The 17996-nt window shown below is 43.4% G+C and overlaps 1 protein-coding gene across 1 annotated transcript; it reads right to left on the reverse strand.

The window, feature by feature from the left end:
• Nucleotides 1-236: 236 nt before the first annotated feature.
• On the reverse strand, nt 237-17623 carry NUS1 (NUS1 dehydrodolichyl diphosphate synthase subunit). The gene is made up of 5 exons (XM_075414160.1): nt 17227-17623; nt 8327-8449; nt 5406-5558; nt 1188-1287; nt 237-469 (listed from the first exon to the last, which is right to left on the reverse strand). Exons 1-5 carry the CDS (start codon nt 17621-17623, stop codon nt 379-381), a joined length of 864 nt encoding a protein of 287 aa, XP_075270275.1. The 3' UTR covers nt 237-378.
• Nucleotides 17624-17996: the final 373 nt, after the last annotated feature.

A 17996-nucleotide genomic window follows, 5' to 3' on the forward strand; every position in this document is an offset into this window, starting at 1 on the left:
AAGAAGCTGACATGAGAGTTCTTCCTTGGATTTAAGGATCTCCAGGGCGTGGATCTCCTATTCATGTTGTCCTGTAGATTTCACAAGACTTAACTCTTGCATGTTCTTTTGGTCTCTTTGACATGAAAGTGAGGGTAACTCGGCTTTGAACAGCTTTGCTTGCAGTAACTGTCTTTTTCCTAAGGGAAATCTCTGAAATTCCCCCTCCCCACAGATTCTCACACATTCACACAGGCTGTCTAGAAAGGTAAGACACTTTATTGAATTTGTTGATAAATTAAGAAAAGACTATGAACCAGACTTATGGGTCACAGGTGTGTGTAAACAGACATTGATTCCTTCCCACAGAACGCCTGACTCCATGTGCTCAGCCAGAAGTCACTTTCCCCAGCGCTGCTCACAGGCTGCATAGTGATGGAGGGCAGAGAAAAAGTCTTCATAGCTGATGTTCCAGTGGGAAGGCAAAGAACTGAGAAAGCAAGTTAGAAAAATTAAAATAAGCTTTTGTTAACACGGCACAATTCGTGTGACCAGTCAGGAACATCACTACTTAAAGCAAGCTATTGTCCAAGTAACCTTGTGAAGCTGTTCTCGACAACATTATTGTAACTCTAGAAACTAAACTACCCACTAATATCTTGTCACCCTAAATCAAAGCTTACTCATTACAGCACAGAGGGCACTTCAAATTAATGAGAAAGTTGGAGAACCACAGGTCTGCCCAGGCATCTAAGTGCCCACAAACGCTCTCAGATTTAAGAAATACAGCAATTCTAGCCAGTTCAGTTATTGGCAAAACTGGAAAGTAATCCATAGACACGATCATCTTACCTTATCCTATTTCCCTTATATCCTTAGTTTCCCTGATAGAAACCTGTAAGCCACTCAAAATCCACATAAGGAACACCGACAGAACTGGGACTGGACCACTGAGACCAGATGGTGACAGAAGTTGCCCCTTAAACCTGAAGGGTAATGCCTGCTGTTGCCTAATCGTGGCTGAAGGAGCAACAATGAATGTTTGACAGGTTTCGTTTAACAAATTTTAAATACCCTCAAATCAACCTCCAGACACCTTTGTTTAGAGAGATCTCACCTCTTATGGCTGTTTCCATAAGAAGTCACACAGAGACTTGTTTAGTTTGACATTATTCCAACCTGTTTCACGGTATTTATAGGCAACTCACATGATCTCTGTCAGTCTGATGTGCCATGGAAGGAATCCTAACGTGCTGTCCACAGGACCAAACTTCAAGACTAAATCAGGATCAGGAAATCCATTTGTACCTGTAAGAACAAGTTGAATTAGGTTTTATCAAACTCACCAGAAGATTTGTTTTAATTCTAAATCCTAAGGCACCTACATTTTCATGAAATGCCCTTTTGTTTTTTTAAAATGAAGTGAAGCTCCTGAGGACAAGTTAACAATTAAAAGTCCAAGAGGACAGACTAGTCTTGCACCACCTGAGCAAAAGCTTAGGCAGTCACCGCAGGCCCAGCTGGACTGTTATTTTTAAGTCAGGTATTTTCCAAAGATTTGGTAAGTGTGCGACAGGAACAGTTAAACTGTTTTGAGTAACAGCAAACCTTAATACCACTGTTTAAACTGACTTTTTCTATCTTTGTCTTGGCAAACTTGATTTCAGTAGCACAGAACATGCTGTACCCTGACCCATACCTACTACAGTCCTAACTCAACTATGTGGAGTGGCAGTCGAGTAAAAGGACTACTGACCAGTCACCCCCCCCAAAACCCAACCAAACTTAAGGAGGTTCCACTGAAGAAGAACAAACTTTCTTCATGGTCTGTGATGCTAGTAAGTCGTAAAAAAACACCCTGTCAGAGAGAAAATTGTAAAAAAAAAAAAACAAACAAAAAACAAAAACCACCTTTACAATGGAATTTCAGATAAACTGTTGCAGGTGACATCTTTCTGGTTAGATGAGTGAGGAAGAACAGGGCAATATTGTTTTGGGTTTTTTTCCCCTGTTATTGAGTGGGCAGCATGACTCATCCCAGGGCAGGGCTAGGTAACACTGAAGGACTTCATGAGGTGCCCACACTCTCACTACCCATACCTTAAAAGCCCTGTCCCTGTCATTCCACTAGCAAGAGCATCCTACTTATCTTCCAAGGCTGAAGACAATCAGTGGCCAAACAACACTTTCTCTCTTCCATACACTTCTGCCACGCCTGAGCTACTCCAGGGTAAGACTGACAGGCAATAAGCTTAGAATGAACAGTCTTCGTCCAGCTTTCCCTGCTAATTCTAGCAAGTTGGTTAAGGCAACATGTGAAAACCAGTATAGTACCCCAAAGGGACCTGAGAAGGTAAGCTGTCCTTCATGCACCCACCTAGCTCATCTGAACAGTATTCCAGCAGCCATAACCGTACTTTGCTAAAATGCTGCAGTTAGTCATGATTATTGCATGCTATTTTTGTTACCCTTTCCATTATCCATCAATTCCACAAGTTAGCTGCAAGAGTGCTTACACTGCATAACGTCTACCTTTAACAACAAAGCTTAATACTGCCTAGTTGCTCTGAACTTCAGATGTTATTTCCCAATTCTTTCCTCACTTAACAAAAAAAAAAAAAACAAACACCAATCAAATCAGTCAAGAGCCTTTTACAAGTTTGAGTTTAGCTGTACAGGAACTTAACTTTGTGAATAACAGATAAGGTCCTATCAGATTTTGCGCCACCCAGGTTTTGAAACTGAAGCTGGAGATTTCAAAAAGTTCACATCCTCCCTCCCCACTGAATCATCACAGGAATGATCCTTTTACCACAGGTAAAGAAGCTATTTCTCAAGCATGTGCATTTCTAAGGAAGGAAGAAGTACTTAGATAGAAGTCCCTTGTGCCACAGTCCAAATCTTATCTCCAAGTTAAGAAAAAGAATTATAAAGCAAAAGCCACTTATGTGTTCATAAGCCAGCATGTTAGTATGAAAGAGCTCTGCAGGGAAGCAGTGAATACTTAGAAGTGAGGACTCTGGAGGAAGTGGACAGCTTTACTCATCAGCTGATTCAGTAGCTGAGTACTCCTCAGCTGGCCAGTTCAGCAGCAGGGTCTTCCACACTGCAATGGCTTTTCAAACAGGAAAAGACCTTCAGAGGGCCCAGTTAATGCTAATATTTCCTTCTGGTTCCTATCTGAAGGAAAATGAAATTGTACACTGCAATATTACTGTCAGAACAGCCTATTCAAAACACAGTACCATGCTTTCCACTCTGCATCCACCTCTCTACCTAAACATATCCACACGTGGAAGGTCCCTCAGAGCTGCTAGAGTTACAATGCTCTTCAAGTTTAGCATATACAAGATAGCAGCATTAGGCAGCCAACTCAAAAAAAAAAAAGACTTAGACACTCAAGGGACAGGAATGTGGCAACATCCCTTCTAGGTCAGGAGTTCTGCGAGGGGAAGTTCAAGGAATCTGTGGAGCTGACAGCACTACCCTTCTCTTCTCCACATAGATTTTACACGGCAACTGGAACAGCCTTAGTTGATAACCATGTTCTTTACTGGGAAGGCAGATGGCAAGTAGAGACAATATTATAATGCAGATGGCACCCACTTTTCTGAAAACAAGTTGGTTAGCTGAGGCATTGCTCAGAAGAAAGCACTCTTACACTGAAGAAAGCTCAAGCTGTAAACATTCGAGCATGACTGGATTAAGAACCAGAAGAGCCAGATGACAAGCTAGAACCACACCATTTTAGGACTAGACTTCAATACCTGCATCCTAAACATGAACATAGAGTTAAAAACCTACATTATCAAGTAGTTACATCAAAGTGAAAAACTAGAAACTTACAGAAGTCACTGTGAACACAAATCCTAAAAATATAGCTACTCAAGTACTGCTTTTCAGAACTCGCTCTCAACTTAGATCAGTAACTCACAGATCTTTACATTCAATACCTTTGTATTAAGGATGCACAGAAACTAAACTTGCGTACAACTAAAATGAGTAGTTTCATAAAATAATAGTTCTTCATCTCCAGCTGTCCTAAACACTAAGACCAAGCAAATTAATACACAGGACTAGTTATAGATACTACCCCTAGTTATTAGCCACATAGATTAAGCAGCCTGTTTTCAAAATTTACCGTTTTGACAGATTGAAAGTCTAGGAGATTTCTCTCTGCACTCAGCTAGCACATATTACTTGAACAATAAATCTGCTCAATCTAAGATTGGACCCAATACTTTTAACATATCCAGACACTTGAATGCACAGACAGAAGATCATGAACAAGTGTTTAAGAAGTTCCAGTTAAACACCACTGGCCAAAATACATACGCAGGTATCAACTGTCACCAGTTCGTCACGAAATGAATAACTGCTTCTTCAAAACAGTCACTCATTTCCTTAAATTGCCTTTGGGGTATAACAGGATAGATGTCTAAGTTACTTCTTCAGGTGCCTTATTAAATACTGTTAATAACTCTGGTGCAGTTGGAAGCTATCATGCAGCATGTTGACAATAGGGACAGAATTCAGTTTAAAATTAAGATTAAAGTGTCCAGACTGCCACGGTAGTCAGTCTGCAAAGCAATTCAGCTGACTACCCATTTGAAAATTGAAAAAAAAAAAAAACCCACTAAAGTCCAGTTAATGGGAACCACAATAATGTGCCTGCAGACATCCAAGATTAAGTGTGCAATCTGAAACCTGAACCCTGCCAAGCTAATTACAACTGCAATTAACATGCATGATCACCTAGGAAAGCTGAGCAACTATTACAACCCCATAGCACCACTGGGGAAGTGGAGGCTTGTTCTAAACTACTTCTCCCAGGTGTGAGATTAGGGCAGCCCTGCCCTTTTCACAGCTATCACATGTAGCCATGCACCTCAATGCAGGCCCAGTAATCTGCATTAATTAGTAATGAAGATAACTAAACTAGCATGGGTTATACAGCAGTAAAAGATCAGCAAGTACTCTATCATTTGCACTCAGGGTGGTAGTTAGGCAGCAGCAACAGCTTTAATAGCTGTAACAAGATCTGGAAAAGACTCTGCCCATACCATGTCTGCAGCATGCTAACTTGCAGGAAGTTAACAAAGTTGTAACAGTTTCATTTCAGGCAACCCCAGCAGCACTGCTTTCAGCAAGCTCATTGCACAACATCCCAAAGAGGTTGGTAACTCTTAAAAAAATTAGAGTCTCAATTTTAGCTTAAGGTTTCCCTTTCCTGCTTAAAGAAAAAACTCAAAAGGGAGTAAAAAGTTCTTACTGGTTTAGCAGAAGCCTGAAAGCAACAATTATAACTTACTCTGACAGACTAAGTGTCCAGATGCACACATTCTAAGCAATAAATATACTAGAAACCCAATCAGTTATGAGTAAGTACTCTTTCCCCTCCTCCCCACAGACCATGTCATACTTACTACATAATAAGCTGTCTAAGACATTCACATCCAGGTCTGTGTATGTTCTTTGCTGCTGTGCTACCAACTGACAAAAGTTCTGAGCAGCTTTTACTATGTCTGCTTTTCCATCTTCCGGAGACAGCACCTTCAATGTAGATTGGCAATTTAAAACTGAAAGTACAAAACACAGTTTAAAAGCAACAGAAATACAGTTGTTTCAAATGTGTATTAGATATTCACAGGATAAGACTGAAAGTAACTTGTAGTTTACTTCATATACTACATAATTAGCCATAGATACACCTCATCCATCTCTGTACAGAGGTGGCTAAGAGTCTTCAGGATTTGCTGTATTACCAACACTCCAGTTTACGGCAACTATGTTGAGGAGTCTTGTAAAAAGTAGTTTAATTAATGTCAGTCTTGAAACGTAGAGTCTTCTAGGGAATTTGCACTGGTTCTTATACTGCCAGGCAAAGCAGTGAGAGGAAGGTGCCTAGACAGTAACTTGGGGGGTGGTAAGCAATGCAGAAAGACTTGCAGTTCAGATGAAGGAAAAAAGATCTAGTTCCTACCCTAAAAGGGGAAGGTGTTCTAACAGCTACTGTGGACATTCATATGACACAATGATTCAGCCGGGGTCCTCCCTGAACATGATCACAGCATCTTTCAGCAGCACTTCAAAATTGGTGCAAGAGTTACAATATTGATGTAATACTACAGAGAAGCTAGGAACCAGACAATCATACCAGAATTCACCCACTAATCTGTAATTATGTCTGTGACTTAAGAGAACATTTCACAACAATCTTATTGTCTACACACACTGAGGTAATAGACTTCTCACACCACATGACTTGCATCATTGGCAGTTCTGATAAGCCACTTAAGAGGTAAACTTACAAAAGAATCTGAAGGCTACAGATAGTGTACTAAACCCAGCTTGAAGCAACTGGGTTAAATACAAGTGTGTGAACACATGAGACTTATACAGAACTTATGATAGTTATAACCTGGTAATTTAAAAAAGCTTTTCTTAAAACTGCAGAACCTGACTGCAAAGGACCACAGAATACAGTCAGAAGACTCATAAGAATGCCCAAAACCCCTCAGTCTATCCAAAGCCACTACAATGAAAATAATTGCTCCTTGATATTATTTGATTTGTCATATGTCCTATGTTAAAGAATCTTTCACTAACAGTATTCATAAATGTAGGACGTGTCGTTTTGCTTCTCGGAAGTGAAAAATTGCAGTTTAATACTATAAACTGGATAGGTGTCAGCTTGTTCAGTTCAAAGTATGAGGCATCTAGTCTGACTGCGGACCTTTCTCCGTAAGAATAAGAAAAACTCTAAATAGAACAGAAGAGATCTCTGCTTTTCATAGTTTCCAGCACAAAAGGTTCCCAAGACTTAAATGTACCCTTTCAGTCAGCAAGTCTGAGCAGTCTTTCAGTAGTTCATTTGGTCTGGACATAAATATCCCCATTTAGGTAAGTGCAGCTAAGTATGCCACAGTTGAAGACATTAACAGCCTGTCTACCCCGTTTTCTGCTAATTATTTCAGCATTCACAGGCATAAAGAGAAATAACACAAAACTTAGGTGTTCCCATGTAAATGCTAGCATCTTAGCCTAATTTGCTTATAAAGGCAAGTTTATGTTACAACATCAGACTTCATACTGGAAAACCGGCACAAAGGACCTCACCATCCTATCAGTTCTTGCAAGGGAAGCAAAACTCAGCCAGCAGCATCTTAAATGCAGCTAAATGGAAGAGGTTTTGAGCAACCTGGTCTAGTGGAAGGTGTCCCTCAGGATGAGGAAGAACTGGAACAGGCTGCCCAGGGGAGTTGTGGAATCTCCTTCTCTGGAGATATTCAAAACCCACCTGGATGAGGTCCTGTGCCGCCTGCTCTAGGTGACCCTGCTTTGGCAGGGGGGTTGGACTAGATGATCCCCAGAGATCCCTTCCAACACCGACCATTCTGTGCCTGTCTGTGTCCCCGCCCATAGCACAGGGGTGGGAACTAGATAATCTGTAAGGTCCCTTCCAAACCAAATCATTCTCATTCTATGATTCTACAGATGTACCACAGCTTGAAGTGTAGTCTTTTCTTAAGTCTTTGAATGATGTAATGTGATTGTCTTATAATAAAAAAGACCTTCACGTTTTGAGACCTATTTAAATATTATGAGCTGTAGTTAGAAGAGCTGTATCAGCCTATCCCTCTTAGGCAAAGGCCTGCTTTCATAAGTACATGCTTGTGATTTATTACATTTTGAACAGACTTCTAGCATTTGTGTTAGCATACTTAAATGAACACTTACAGTAGATTGTACTGAATAAGGAACATTAGCCTTGAAACATACCTGTTTTCCACTTCTATTACATACAAAATCTGCTATCACAGATTTTTTTTTTTTTATCTTACACCCTTAACCTTCCTGGTGTCATTATACATTGCCATGACAACCAGCAGTTTCGCTCTTTCCCTTCTTCCTCCCAACTCTGAGGCATAAGTTACAAAAGATGAAAGTGCATGCACTGTTTACTTGACATCAGTTCCCTTACACTTACTTCAGTGCTCTTCCAACTCTCTCAACAAAAGAATTCATCTCACTGAAACTGCAGGGAGCTGAGGTACACCGACACATTAAAGTGGTCATGGCACAACAGTCAGGCTAAAGGGAAGATCAGACTACCCAGTAACGATTACTATGGAAAGGAAAGCGCAACATCTCACTATTAGTTAAGAACAAATAAGAACAATGAAAGTTTAATACTAGGCCCAGAAAGGTTGCACGTGTTCTGATAATCAGTGCTTGAAGAAGAAAAAGGTCACTGTAAGAACGAATGTGTTTAAGTAAAAACAGAGTTATAATTTATCTTCAGCTATTTAGAGTCATACCAATCCCTCCTTGCAATTCATCTTACCTTGATCAGCTTTGTCTTGATTTGCAAATTCCACGCTGTACTTGGAGCAATCTAGTCCTAAGAGTTCTTGCTGCTGTTTTAAAATTTCGTCCATCAATCTTGAATTATTCCTCTTGAAAATACCTTTAAAAAAACACCGCATGTCAGCCAACTCCTGTGAAGAGTGCTACAAAATAATGTGACACTAGGCAGGAAGAAAAAAGAATCAGGTAGTCAGTACTGGTTTCAAACTGGCGCTCACAAGTATGGTAAGAATCCAAAGCAAATGCTACAGCACATCACTGATTTCAGTGACCTTGGAAAGACAGCTCGTGCTTTTGTTCCTCTTTCACTCAGCCTGATTTAAGCAGCAAGCTGCAACTGCATAAGGGATAGTTTAAGACTTACTTCATTGTCCTTAACATGCCAGCAACAGTTTGAGATAGCAATACCGTACCAAGTCAGATTAACACGAAGTTTCTTTAATGCCCCTGCTGCTGTAGATTGGCAGTTTAAGTCTCTTCTACCACTTACTGCCACACCACTAAGGCTGCAGGCTAACAAAGCAAGTCACCACAAAGCAAGAGCCAGAAGACTAAATCAGTGTATCAGGCCACAGTAACTGTCCACTCTCATGCCATGGATTTCCTAATAAGAGGATTTCACCAGCTGTATATTCCAAGGAGTTGATGCAGTTCCCAAGGCCTTTTTATACTTACATGTTTATGGTAGGCACATTTTGAGTGCAGGAGAAAACTTGCTAAACCAAACACGTTTGTGTTGCTATTCTAAAATAAATTCTAGCTCAAGAGATACAACACAACTATTTCTAATTAAAAGCCACAGTAAAAATTAAGTGTTACAGCTTAAACAACGCAAAAGTGTGGCTAGACATATTTACTTATGAACTGATAATCTTTTATCACATTGCATTCAGGCTCTTAAACTAAGAGCCTAAGTTTAATTCAGAAATCCTATGTCAAGCATTTCTGTTGACCAGTGTAAAAATGCCCACACAATAGTCTTACAAGAAACACTGAACTGGTATAAAATTTTATAATCAGGCTTATGATTCATCATCTCAACCCGATTCTGGGATTAGAAACTGCTACAAACAGAACTTTCTACCTCAGCAGCGGTCAAGCAGTGTATAAGCATTGGGTTAAAACCACATTACATTAAGAGTTAGTTTGCAACACAAAGTGATACAATGTATTTAATAACACAGCCTTTATGCCTAGTGAGTTAGTATTTTTATACAGACTTCATCAGAGGCTTTAATAGGTTTTAAAGCATCTGTTTTTCCTCCCATCTTAGCTACTTGCTGCAAAAAAATAATTTACTTCATTACACAAGCATTAGTGATGCTTATAACCGATTTCACACATTAACAGACAAGCAAGTTCCCATCAGGCAGCAACCTTGATAGAAAAAAGTGTCAGAATACTTTCACTAAGTCTAAACTAAACCTACATTGTTACACTTTGTGCTCCTGCTTACTAGTACATATTGATACATATCAGAAGTTGTGAATGCTGCTTTGAATAACACTGTGATACAACTGCTTGGATAAATCTGTTTTGTGCTAGTTAAGACTGATTGTCTGTCTTATATTCAAAGTCAGCAGCAGTGCAGCTACTGTAATCGCTAATCCCACACCATCTTCAAGTAACATCTGTACATGGTTGCATGTGCCTCACCTCTAAGAGTCACTTGACTTCCATCCACTTTTCAAGAAAAAAAACTAAACAACCACAAAACGCTATGTTCAGTAGCTAGAGAGTTGGCACAATTAGGAAAGGCTCCTAATCTGGGAAATGGACAGCTGCTCTCTTCCTCCCCTTCCCCACCCAACGCTAAGGATACCAATTCTTTTCTCGTGAAAAGTTGTTGCCTATACCTGTTAAACACTGAAAGAACAGATTTAAGAACCCATACTCTGGCACAAAAGCAAATGAAAACATCGTGGACAACTGGCAGGAGAACGGATTAAGGTGCTCACTGCTCAGTAAAAAGGGACATCAGATGAAGGAGTTGGTCCAGCTCTGAAGTGAAGGTCCTCAATACACACAGTGGATATTGAAGACATGCTAGATGTGTTCTTCAGATTTATCTGAGTATCACCAGCATTTCCCTTTTGTTCTCCTCATTTATCTCACCCACCTCCTTAGTTGTTCAAACCTGGGTCCCATGTTGCTTTGGGAATAGCAGTTTAACATAAACGGGAAGCTACTGTGGTTGTACGGTATAGTTGTAGCACGTCTTTCTTGGAAAGACCTCCACATCTAAACTCCAACTGATCCACCAACCTCGACACACTTGCAGTTTTCCTGCAGTGAAGATCCTGAAGCACCTCAGAAGGTAGTAAACACCCAAACCAAAATCTTCATTTAAAACCAACAGCATTTGGGAAATTTACTCCTTCAGTGTTTTATCACTCAGTGCACAGGAGACTTCTCTTTTTCTTACAAATGTGCATGATGGCAAATAGAGTCCTGCCAGAGGCAACGAACGTGGGCCAAATCCATATACCACTCCAAAAATTATTTTACGTGGTTGTGGCTCAGACATGCACTCCCTTCTCTTACAGTATCTCAAAAATCCATTCATCTACGAGGTTCATTTTTTAAAACTTTGAACATATATCCAAGTTAGTTCTGGAAGATGCTGTTGCTAATTTATACATGATAAATGCAGTCAACAAGGAGTGCATGAGTAGACCAACTCACTAACAGAATTCAAGCATTCCTAGGCAGCGAGACTTCAGTCTTAATTTAATGCTACCTGCCAGTCTTGTTCAGTCTTCCACATAAGTTGAAAGCAAATCCGTAGTATGATTTTAACATTATAGAGTTAATGAGGTCTAGTAAGTTTCAGCAGTACCACAGCTGTTTGCTGTTAAGTGTGGAAAATTTCAGCCCCACTACTGTCTCTAATACAGAATACAAACATGAAATTGTCACTATTATTTCTCATTAGAAACAATTTTTGTTCTTGAAAAGCAGAAACAGTCTTGTTCAGTCAGAACTCTAGAGCTTCTGCAAACTGGTGCAAATGCGTATATTCCAGAAAATTAAGTGTTACAAGAATTGTGAAAATTTAACCACTGTAATTCCCAAAGCAACAGAGTATGCAACTTCAGGGGATTTTTTGTTGTTGATTTTGATTTATTTTTTTACTACTGAAAACTTGTGAGCTGTTTCCAATGATAATTCTTGTTTTTACAACACAAGCTGCAAACGTGCTATTGATCATTAGTTCCCATTAGAGCTGAGGCAAACCAGAAGTGTTTTAGCTTCCTCCAGTAGTCCCCCATTACACAGGTCTTTTCCAGGGCACACACCTTTCGCTCAGTTTTACAATAGTTACAAGCCATGCCCCTTTGCAGCCAACTGTAGTGTTCCACCACTTTCGGCTTAGAGACTGACAAATGCAGTTTGTAATCAGGAGGCTGCGAGTTCAGCAGAAGCAAGGCTCAAAAGTGACAGGAACATCTGGCACAGACAAACACCAGGTGGTGTCAACCGCTTGTTCATCTGGCTGGACTACCACAACCACCACCTGTTAATGCCCTGGTAATACCGCAAAGCTCAACATTCTCATTTGCCCTTCTTTTTAAAGCAGCAGAATCTGGTACAACACCGAATAAGAGTCAGCTCTTCCTTACAAGGCAACACCTTAACCGAAGTTAAGCCTATGAAAGCATGCATCTCCACAGCATTTCAGTTATTTGCTTTTTCTCAACTCCCTTCCAGCTCCAACAAGGGAAGAGTTAAAAGGTAAAAAGTCTGTTTAAAGCATCAAGGTATTAACAGTTTGCGAAACGTCAATTCTTAACCCAATTCAAATCATGTACAGACAAAAAACTGTTTTGACACATGAACAGCTTCTGCCTACATCCTCATGCTGGATCGTGCGGGTTGATAACGGAGGGAAGCAGGGTTTGAGTCAGTTACGCTGGACCTCAGAGGATATGACGAGCTAGAAAAATGTATTAGGCTTGTCTATTCCAAGAGCCTAGAAAAAAATATAATCCAAATTTGAAAGTGGATGAAGTCACTTAAGTTTCACCCAGATTAAAGTCACTTCAGCTAGCGCTAACCAAATAGGCAGAATTCAAGTTAGAACCTCGTAGGTGACCACTCCTCTTGCATTTCTTCTTAGAGGGACATTGTGTACCAGAACAAGAGCTCATCAGCAATCGAGAGACGCAATACTACTCTCATATTACCCCTACCTATAAGGGGATTACCTTCGACAGATTTGCGTTAGCCCTTTTAATAAACGTGGTCTGAGGACTCCTCCCAACTCAACATCAAAACGCAATTGCTGAACATGAAGTTTCACATGGGTGAACACCCACCGCCAATGCTGATCTTCCCCAGTGAAGTGAACACACCGAACACCCAGAAAGTTTTATGGATTGATCAGATCAGCTAAACTACCACATAATTTAGAAGAGACTAAAAGGCTATGTTTGGGGCTAATGAAATAATTTTTTTTGCTTACTGCAGTACTCTATCATTTTAAAGAATTTCTAAGAGAAAATTGGTCAGAAGCAAAACAATTCACTGGAAAGCTAAACCCAGGATGACGAAACCCAAGTTCAATACAGTCATACTATGGGCTTTAAGAACGCTCCAACATGAAGCATCTGTTCAGGAGCCCAAAGTACTCCAATGCCAAGATTCAGCAACCTCCCAAAAAGCGCTCTAGACCTGTCCCAAACTAGGGAAGGCTTCACTGATGGGCAGAAGTAACACTCAAGCAAGCTCTCGAGTGGAAAAGTAACTCCAGCAGAAGAAGGTTAAAGTACATATAACACTGGTCACAGGCTTCTGCACCCCAGAAGGTATTTTAACTGCTGCTATACAATTGCATAATCACTGCCTTCTGACTGTGAGCAGGCTGCATTATTTCCTCAGAGATAAGGTCTTGACCAGCACAGCTGGGTCTCTACCAACTAACAGGATTGGCAATACAGAAGTCCACAGAAATAAATCCTTGATCAAAGCTCTTAAAACTTTAGTCAATCTGGATTTAATAACCAAGGTGCACACAGTAGCATTCAGTTTATTCTGACTTTGTTCTGCTGCATATCAATGAAAATTAGGAGAATGAAAAGAGCCCCCAGACACCAGAGGCAGTAAAAGCATGCCACCTTTGGCCTCCAAGCCTGCTTGGGCAGGGGGGGGAAATCTCAGGTTTGAGCACTGCAACTCATAGCACCATATATTTCTTACAGTAAAAGACAGTTACTTACATTATGGTCCTCTTGCATTCAGCAAAGACCTGTTCATCCCAGTCTTTTGGCATACTGGTTTTCACGGATTCACAGAAGACAGCCAAGTACCTGATCACATTCCACAAGTGTTATCACAGAATCACAGAATAGTAGGGGTTGGAAGGGACCTCTGTGGGTCATACCGTCCAACCCCCCCGCCGAAGCAGGGTCACCTACAGCAGGCTGCACAGGACCTTGTCCAGGCGGGTCTTGAATATCTCCAGAGAAGGAGACTCCACAACCTCTCTGGGCAGCCTGTTCCAGTGCTCCGTCACCCTCAGAGAGAAGAAGTTCCTCCTCATGTTCAGACGGAACTTCCTGTGCCTCAGTTTGTGCCCATTGCCCCTTGTCCTGTCACTGGGCAAATCCAATACATTTGTAACATACCGAGTTCTGTAATTGCCCATGAGAACCACCACAGCTCCAGCCAAACTGCCCTTACAGTTACTGGTGCAGCTGCTGTATCATACTAGTGTCAGCTGGGATGCAGTTACTTATTTTGACACCGAAGAATACAGAAACAATCTTCCATTTAGTCATTCTGCTAAAAATATAGAAATCCACAACTATAAACAAATAAATGGCTTATCTGGCACTTCTTTGAAAAACTTCATGCTTCACTCTCTTCCTATTAGAAAGGGCAATTAAGGACACATTTTTAATTATAAGCCTTCTACAGGAAACTGACATGGTATTTCTTCCAGAAAACACAACCATGGAAGACCACTCTTGTAAGCAAAGTTTCCTGTTGCAATGAGAAGAGTCTCCGTACTACAAATATGCAATGAAGGAAAAGGAAGCAAGTTAAAAGTATACCTCACTACGTCTAACACAGACTCAGAGCACTTGTCATTGTGTTTCCTTCTTCACAGTCAGCATCAGTGGAGACAACATATCTTTGTTAAGTCAATAACTGGTACAACTGTATGAATGCAGAACCTTACTGAAGCAGCTCAGCAGACCAAAAGTAAGTCTCACCCCCTGAGAGGATGAAAACAAATGCACAGCGTAATTAAGGTTCACCCTCTGCTACTGCTAAGAGCAAGCTGCACCTGACTTTATTCACTTTTACTATAGTAGCATTACTGCTGAGGGTTCCAGACATCACTATTCCTCAGAACCAGATTTAGCAACAACTGCTACATCCTACTTAACGATGAGTCTATCTGGCAATGCTGTACGCTCAATCCAGCCACCATAAGGAGCTTAGCAGCAGAAGACAGACAATGCATCTGCTATTACCAGAAGTAATACTTGCTCACTCTCTGAAACCGGTCTAAAAGGCGCTGCTGACAAGATGCTGTGCAAAAAGCAGTGGTGTGGCTGCTATCCCAGAAAACCCATTGAACACCCATAAAGAACATGTATGTGTAATGGCAGGCAATCCTCATCAACTCCGAAAGTTTGGCAAAAGCCACTGATTTAAAATGTTTTAATTGCTCTGCATTGTCTTGCCTTCTTCAATTATGTTCCAACAAACTGGAACTCAAGCTGGCATTCAGATTTCAGAGGCATTAACAAAACCTCATAATATGCAACTGTGGCATGAATGTAACAATACATGGAAACAGCAGCAAATAATCTCCAAGATACTTTTTTTCCCCTGAACTACTAACAAAGACAATTGTTCTGCAAGGTTATTTCAGCTATACCGCTCTTCAGAAGGACATAACCTTGTCCTTTCTGGTCATCATACTTACAGCCTTCTAAGAGTCTTGGATCTGACTGGCTCTCAACACATGTGCTGGAGAAGCAGAAGTAGCTTCTCCACAATGAAGGCATCAGGCACTACAACAGCGCCAGCTCCTCGCTACCAGACAGGATCTCAGCCACAGTGGCTACCTAAGCATTGGCTGGTGCCTGTTCCCTCCTCAGTGTCGAATGGTTGCACAGCGAGCAAGCTGAAAACCAAGACCATCAAGAAACATGACTCTCAGCTGGATCGGTTCTTCATTTCAGTTCTCATACATATAATTTGTGCAGCACAATGCAGGGATCTAAAAAGGAACTAAGAATACATACATAACATATTAGGCAATACCACAGATAGCTCATTTGAGGTTTGGCAGAAATTAGAAATCCTGCCCAATAAAATGTCTCTCTTCAGGCTATGAGGGAAACTCTCACTTTTCTTTGGTACTACTACTTGCTCTGCAGCATTTCACCTGATTGAATGCTTTCCAAGTTAGGAGAAAAAAACATCAACACATAAATGGCTTTTCAGAACGTGCTGACTGTTTTCTGTGTCCTTGAGATGTTATGGAAGTTTTTTATACGCCTCCTTGACCTCCAAATGAGCAAGTATTCTCCCACTGAAACACAACATAACCAAGTTCCACAACAACCCTGCACGTATGGCCAGTTTAAACTGCTAAGTGACTGGTATTAAGCCCGGTTTCTTAAAAACATCTTAGGGAATTTCGTGAAAGTCAGGCTATTTGAGTCTTGTATCACATACAAACGACCAGACATGAAACAGCACATTAACGGCAGTGGGTTAAAAGAAAAGAAAAATCACAAATGCCTATGCTCAGGGAAAGCCTGCACACCTCAGACACTTTTGCACACTTGACCACAACAGATTCCACTTTCTCACGTGGGATGCACTTTCTAGTTTTCCCTGAAAGAGTACTAGAAGCCAGCTATTACAGACTGTACCTCTAACCTGGCATAAACCTATGGAGTTAATCTAATCTGCATGACATCACTAGTCAGCCACGAGAAGTGGCTCCAAACAACAGTTCAACGCTGGTCTCCTACAGCCTCACCATTGACAGCAACAGCACGGGGATCTTCATTCAGTACGAAGCCTTCTCCTCTGGAGAGGACAGAAACAGGACACAGTCCATCTCGTGTATTACTAGCCCTTCTGAGTTAATGGCTTGTCTAGTACCAGAGATCATCTCTCAACAGCCGGGTAGAAAGCTTCACCTAAGAGTATCTTGAATGCGGCTAGTTTCATCTCCTCAGCAGGAAAGGACAGGCATGAGGAAGACAGATTTGTTCCACAATTACTTCGCAAAATGTTAAACCCAAACTATGAACTTATCTTTAAGACACTCAGTGACGTGGAATCAACCTATCTGCAAGAGCGAGAGTTCAACAGTCTTACACCTGACACCCAGCAACAAATACAACGACACAGTGGGTATGAAAAAACACCAAAGTTTTCACAAGCACTGGCTCGGACTTAACTCCAACGTCCAGCAGCACAGGCCCTTATACCAAACGCAGGCCGTGCGGTTTAACTTACAGCGCAGGCAGCACACGGGACATGCAAGTTTATGTTTAATTGCCTTTCCATCCTGCCTCATCGCACGAGAGAGACTGCACGGAGGCAGGCGGCTGCTCTCCCCTGCGCTCTCCTGGGAGCCCACACGTAGCTCACGAACGAAGCTGGTAAGTGCAGGCAGCCCGACGCCCTTCTCCACCCCACGCGCTCACGGCTCTCCGACGCCCGCAGCTCCCGCCAGCCCAGGGCTGGCGACAAGGCCCCGGCACGGCCCCACCGCGGGGCCCGGACCGGGTCACCCCGGCAGCGCAGCCGGTGAAGGCGCCGCCAACCGCCGGGCCGGCACCCGGCTCGGGGGGACCCCAGGAGGGGCAGGGTCCGGCCCGCCCGCCCGCCCGCGCTCACCGTCGTGGTCGTAGACGCTGACGTAGGAGATGCCGACGGCCATGCACCACACCACCAGGCTGGCCATGTCGGCGCAGCTCGGCTCCTCCCCGGCCACCACCAGCCCCAGGTGCACCGGCAGCTTCTGCAGGGCCCGCCCGTCCGCGCGCCACCGCCGCCGGCCCGGCCGCGCGCCCCCGGGCCGCCGCCGCCGCCCCGCGCGGAAGGCGAAGGCCCCGGCGGCGGGCGCGAGGAGGGCGCACGAGGCGGCGGCGGAGGAGGCGGCGCGGCGCCAGAGCCACGCGCGGGGCCCGGCGGCGCGGCCGCGCAGGCAGGCGAGCAGCGCGCGCTGCAGGCAGAGCAGAGCGCGCAGCAGGGCGTGCAGCGCGCGCCACGCTAGCCCGCCCGCCCCGCTCATCGGGGGCGCGCGGCGCGGGGCAGGGAGAGGAGCGCGCGGGGCCGCGGCGCGGGGCCGGCGGGGGGGGAAGGGGGTCGGGGGTGTCTCAGCCTCGGCGCGCCGCCCGCCTCGCCGCCGCCGCCGCCATCCCCTCACGGAGTCCGCACCCACCGCCCAGCAACCGCCGCCAGCGCGGCCATACTTCCTGCCGCCCCGCCTGACCTTTCACCTCTCACCCCGCCATACGCGAGGCGCCCGTTGGCCGCCTGGCGGGCCGTCGTCACTTCCGGCCGCGGGGAGCGAATGACGTGGCCCTGAGAGCGGGGACGGGGCGGGACGAGGAGGGGAGGGGTGGCCGGGAATGGCCCGGGGCGGGGCGGGGGGAGAGCCCCGC

The sequence above is a fragment of the Opisthocomus hoazin genome, chromosome 2, assembly GCF_030867145.1.
Source record: "Opisthocomus hoazin isolate bOpiHoa1 chromosome 2, bOpiHoa1.hap1, whole genome shotgun sequence".
Lineage (NCBI taxonomy): Eukaryota > Metazoa > Chordata > Aves > Opisthocomiformes > Opisthocomidae > Opisthocomus > Opisthocomus hoazin.

Excerpts from the sequence above, each read along its gene's own strand:
- NUS1 (XM_075414160.1), bottom strand. The coding sequence starts at position 17,623 with ATGAGCGGGGCGGGCGGGCTAGCGTGGCGCGCGCTGCACGCCCTGCTG. Across the intron at positions 8,450-17,226 it reads CAGCGTCTACGACCACGACG|GTATTTTCAAGAGGAATAAT; the intron begins GTGAGCGCGGGC and ends GTTTTTTTAAAG. Across the intron at positions 1,288-5,405 it reads CTTAGACAGCTTATTATGTA|GTACAAATGGATTTCCTGAT; the intron begins GTAAGTATGACA and ends TTGTTCTTACAG.